Here is a 5,555-nt window from a genome sequence, read left to right on the forward strand (position 1 = left end):
ATGTTTTACGTGCCAAATCAAATGGTCCCTAGAATTGGCGAACAGCTTCCATATATTAATACAATGTCAACCATAACGATACCATCAAAACCAGTTGCGAAAAGATCTCGTTCTCAGAAAAGAAAGCAGAAATTAAAGAAAAAGAGTTCCACTGGTAAGAAAAGGAAATTATCTGTCGATAGGAACATACAAGATAAACCAATTAGTAAAAAAAGTTGCCTGAATAGCACTAAACAATCCAGACTCAAAGAATACGAGAACATTGCCAAAACCATTGGAAGACAAGGAAAAAATAGAAAACCCAGAAATAATAAAAGCAAACGAAATCAAAAACAACAAAGCACATCGGATGACAGTAATTTTGGGGTGCCAAAATTGATAGATTTCCCGACAAAATGTAATCTTGAAGTGTCAAACATGAAAGACTTCCCAACAATAAATGGTATTGGAGTGTCAACCATGATGGATTTCCCGACAACAAGTGGTATCGGAGTGTCAAACATGATAGATTTCCCGACAACAAGTGGTATTGGCGGGTCAAACATGATAGATTTCCCGACAACTTCAAAGAGTCAAGGAGCTGGACGAATAGCAAAGTGGATTTCAAGTATACCAAAATTTAATTTGGGACAAAAAGGTGATAAAAAGCATGTCCAGATTTCCAATGATGACAAATATTATTCGTATTATATCAAAGAGTCAGAAAAGCAAGAATCATCAATAGGAACAGTGAAAAAATCCTCACAAATTTTCTTTCAGAAAAAGATTCCAGAATCAGAACCTGCTACCAACTTATATAAAAGATGTACAATTTTATAGAAAGAATACACATATAAAATAATTGAAAACTTTATATTTCAATATTTTGGTTTACGATGATTGCCTATAATAATTATGTACACGCTTTGAAAAGTCAACAAATTGATATAACATGATTATAGAAAGCATAAGCTCGTTTACCTTGCCTATCCCGAATTGTATTTGTAAATATTTCTAGTATGTGTTCTCTCAGTTATTAATTTTGTGTCCTTCCTCTTTTAGTACGTTGTTTTGTCCTTGTACCGGTATCATTAGTTGTTTTATATATTCTTTTGATGCGCTGTTACTCAACTGTCCCTTGTTAAGTGTAGGATTAAAACATATTCAACCCTAGTAACATTCTTTTGTTTATATGTGCCTGTCTTAAGCCACGAATCTGCAATCAACGAGTCGATGACTAAAGAGTCTTAAAGTTATTATAAAAAACCAAAGGATATGGGATATATATCCATTGAAGACCTATTGGTGACTTTCTGATGTTGTCTGTTCTGTGGTCGGGTTGTGTCTCTTTGACACATTCCCAATTTCCATTCTCAATTTTATATGATACAAAATAAGTACATATACAGTTAAAATAATCACTTAAAGCAGAGGAACAGCGCTTGGTTTGCGGTTCTTCATCTCAAAGTTAAAGACATTCGCCTCACTGCAAGTTTAAGACAGCCCATACGGCACCGGTTATGGCGGAATTCCTTTAAAAACTATTGCTATCGGCTTTGTAAGATAATGTTTACCTTCATGTTCCTAAGTATATGTGTTGCCTTATAAACCACCATTCCAGGTCCACATCTCCTTAATATACTACATGAGTATGATTTCCGGCATCAATTTTATTGAAATAGCAAAATACAAACTGAAAGCTGACAGCACTACTGTCGTGTTATTTAAAAGTTTGTGTTTTTTTCTACAGTGAAATACATTAAAAATGACAGCTTTATATTCATTTTTATGTCAAGAATATCATTAAAGCTTGAATAAATAAGGTTGGTTTTTATCATTCATAGTTCACATCGAATAACATGACAGTTTAACAGTAGTATCGTCATCCGCCATCACATAAAATATATATTGATACATTTTAATCTACTCAATGTTTGTTCTGTTTAGGAAATTGTTATATTCTTGGGGGAAGATTGCAAGTTTAAACTGACATTCTGTATACCAACATTTGTCGTGCAACAGAAGATAATATTTCTTACATAACTTGGATTTAGAAATTAATATTTACGTAACATATAATACATGTAAAAGAAAATCCTATTTAATTTCAACATGGTTTCATAATAATTTTTTTAATACCATGGATTTTGAGAACATTCAGTTCTTTGCTTATTTTTGAATACAAAAATAATTCTTTCTTTATTCTGTGGTCTTTCTTTAACTCCAATACAACACAAAAAGGATAAATAAGGGATAACAGTACGCAGTTTATCGATCCTCAAATCTCGTTCACCATTCATAACATACCAGTCTCAGATACGTGATTTTTAACAAAATGTAATTGACTTTGACTGTGACTAGAAATAAGTAACTGCGAGTGCTCTCAAATCAGAACGTTGAGTAGTTTGTATCTTTGTTAGTTGTTTTGGGGCTTTTTATGATGCGTTAAGGCTCTTTTCAACTGATTTGTTTGTTCTAAATATATGTTGCATTGTAATACAACTGCCCCATGTTAATGGAAGGTTTCTGCGCAAAAGAACCATTATGTATGATGTGCCTGTCCCAAGTCAGGTGCCTGTAGGTAATCAGTAGTTGTCGTTTGATGTTGTTTATTCAATTTGCTTTTCGTTTATTATTTTGTACATTAATCAGGCAGTAAGTTTTTTTCGTTTGCTTTGTTTAACATTTGTTTTACGGGCCTTTTATTACTTACTGGAACTATGTGGTATCGTTGTTGCTCATTCACAATTGAAGGACATACTGTAACCTATAGTTTTTTACTTCTTCGTTATTTGGTCCCTGATGGAGCGTTGTTAGTTGGCCATCATACCACATCTTACTTTCATCGTTTCATGGAAATCAGATCAAAACCCGGGTGTATTCAATTACCTTCAAACAGAGTTAGACCGGGTGCATCACAAAAAACATCTCCTTTTATGCATGCATCACCCCGCCATGAATAAACAATTATTCAAGGTGTCGCAATAAGCATAGTCAACTCTTTAAATCATAGAATCATTTTTATAACAGCGTGGACAACCGTGATACTTATGTTGGAATTATATATTGAAACTTGTTTGTCATATGCTATCGAAAATTACAGTGCGATACCAAAATATTAACACAACTAAAATAAATACTATTGTATTGAGAAATAAATAAAATAATACACAAATAGACCTAAATAAAACTTTAGGCTGCGTCTTCTTAAGATGGTCCAATTACTCAAAGGTTTAATATCCGCCAAATGATTTCTTTGATCCTGTAAAAAAAAAATACAGGAATTTATTAATTTACAGCTGATTAAACATTGTAAGAAATGAAAATAAAAACTTATCAAAAATATCAAACCAAGATACAAGTAGCAACATATATAAATTACTATATAATTATCCTTTCTACAAGGGATGCTAAATATTTTACATTTATTCTGTGCTCTTTTGCAATTGTTTACATGTATGTAAAAATTGCAGAAATATCCTTTCAGCAGTTTATTTAATAAGTTTAACTTTATTAATCAAAATTAATTAGGTTTTATTAACTTTCCGATTATCATCGAGGGAAACATATACATGGGAACTCATACCTCTTTTTAAGGCGTTATATGTTAAATTTATCCATAAATATAAATAAATCATTCTTTATTCGTTTTGAATGACATTGATAGAGATTTTATGTTGATATTATCAGAGTTGATATGATTATATTTTGATTAAGCAGTATTGTACTGTTTGTTTAGCTAGTTTTTGTCATTTATGGGTTTATCCTTTATTATTCTTCCAAAATGATAATATTGCACACCAAAATTTAGTCTTTTAAAGAAAAATGCGCTTATTGGCTATAAAAAATCAACAATTGAATGTTTCACAAAAATAAATTATTATCTTTAGTTCCTTTTAAATAATACTACATGAAGATTATCAGACATCAAATGGGTTACTTACTGATGCTAAATTTTGGATATCCCTTTGAGTACGCTCTGCCCTTTCTATATCCACTTTTCATCCCCAGACCAAATTTCTGATATCCTCCAATCATGTATTTTTTCTTCAAATATCTTACTACTTTATAGTTCTTTGGATTTCTATAGGCTTTTTTGTATACATTTGGATATTTACTATACGTTGGAATTTTTCCTATTGGATATCCAACAATATTTTTAACATATTTTTTCGGATATCTGACCATCAATCTTTTTGGATATCCTCCCATGGATTTCTTTTTTATCATTCCTTTTGGATATCCTTTTGCAATAATTTTACCCTTTGTCATAAATTTTCCCTTTGGATAGACCCTTGGGATTTTAGAATTACCACCAACGAATTCTAAACCAGTTGTGAGAGGCCCAATTGGCTGTCCAATTTGTCCTACACCAACTGCTCCGTTAAACGACGGATCAACAAATTGAGTCGGGTCAATAAATTGTACTGAAGGGTCAATTTGACCTACAGGCACAGCAAACGATTGGTCTCTAAATGTAGGGTCGATTAACTGAGGTGTAGGATCTAAAAATTGTGTGGTAGGGTCTAAAAATTGTGTAGTAGGGTCTAGTAGTTGTGCTGTAGGGTCCAGAAATTGTACTGTAGGATCACCAAACTGAGAAGGATTTGCAATCTGCGTTGGATCAATAAACTGCATTCCTGCTATATTTTGACTGTTCAAGAAAGTTACATCGTTAGTTAATGACCCAATGGAATTTCCGCTTCCGGTTCCAAAGGTTCCTACATTCCCTGGATTACTTGCTTGTCCGACACCGAGTTGTCCCCCGTTCCTCACAAACTGATCACATCCTAAAGGACCCGGATCACCAGGTTCACAGGGTAGAATATGTAAGCAGGAAATTTCAGAAACAAAAATAAAGGCACAAATAAGAAGGATCATGATTTATCTGAAATGATAATTCAATGACTACATGTATAATTATTATATAAATTAATTTATAAATTAATGTTCATATACAATTTATTTTTGTTCGAAAGTATATATGCTGGCTGATCACCAATAATTTCCATGAGGATCGATTCAAAATTTCACAAAACTAACATTTTTACATGTACATTGAACTTGTTTATAATATACTCTAAAGTTTGATATGCCATGTTTCAAAAGTTCATGTCTTTATTTGTTCACATAAATTTAATAGTTTATTCAATTATTTCCATAAAAATGTATTTATTATATTGATAGAAGAGAATATGTTTTTGAATAAATTACTTTCATCACATAAATTCATCTATGTTTTAATTTTTGTTAAAATAAAACATTATAATTATTTATTTAATATAAATAAATATGCTTTTATTGTTAAACTTATACAGGAAATATAAACGTTTTCCACATACCTTTATGTTTGATGGTTTTGTTTACTCTAATGAAGAGTATATTTATACATAGATCAGAAAAGATGACTAAATAGGAAGAATTTATTGTTTTCTAAAAAGATCAAATTCTCATTAAATGTCATTTCATTTACCGTTGATTTCTGGATGTGACGGCATGAGGAATACTACCCAGTACACACAACATAGTTTAATTGACATTTCTTCAACATAAAAAAAGAAGAAACTGTTATTTAT

The 5,555-nt window shown here is 31.4% G+C and overlaps 1 protein-coding gene across 1 annotated transcript; it reads right to left on the reverse strand.

Annotated features, from left to right (window-relative positions):
- Positions 1 to 3,107: 3,107 nt before the first annotated feature.
- On the reverse strand, positions 3,108 to 5,347 carry LOC134709645 (uncharacterized). The gene is made up of 3 exons (XM_063569797.1): positions 5,322 to 5,347; positions 3,924 to 4,867; positions 3,108 to 3,241 (listed from the first exon to the last, which is right to left on the reverse strand). The coding sequence occupies exons 2-3, from the start codon at positions 4,858 to 4,860 to the stop codon at positions 3,213 to 3,215; spliced, it is 966 nt and encodes a 321-aa protein (XP_063425867.1). The 5' UTR covers positions 4,861 to 4,867; positions 5,322 to 5,347; the 3' UTR covers positions 3,108 to 3,212.
- Positions 5,348 to 5,555: the final 208 nt, after the last annotated feature.

This window comes from Mytilus trossulus, chromosome 3, assembly GCF_036588685.1.
Source record: "Mytilus trossulus isolate FHL-02 chromosome 3, PNRI_Mtr1.1.1.hap1, whole genome shotgun sequence".
Lineage (NCBI taxonomy): Eukaryota > Metazoa > Mollusca > Bivalvia > Mytilida > Mytilidae > Mytilus > Mytilus trossulus.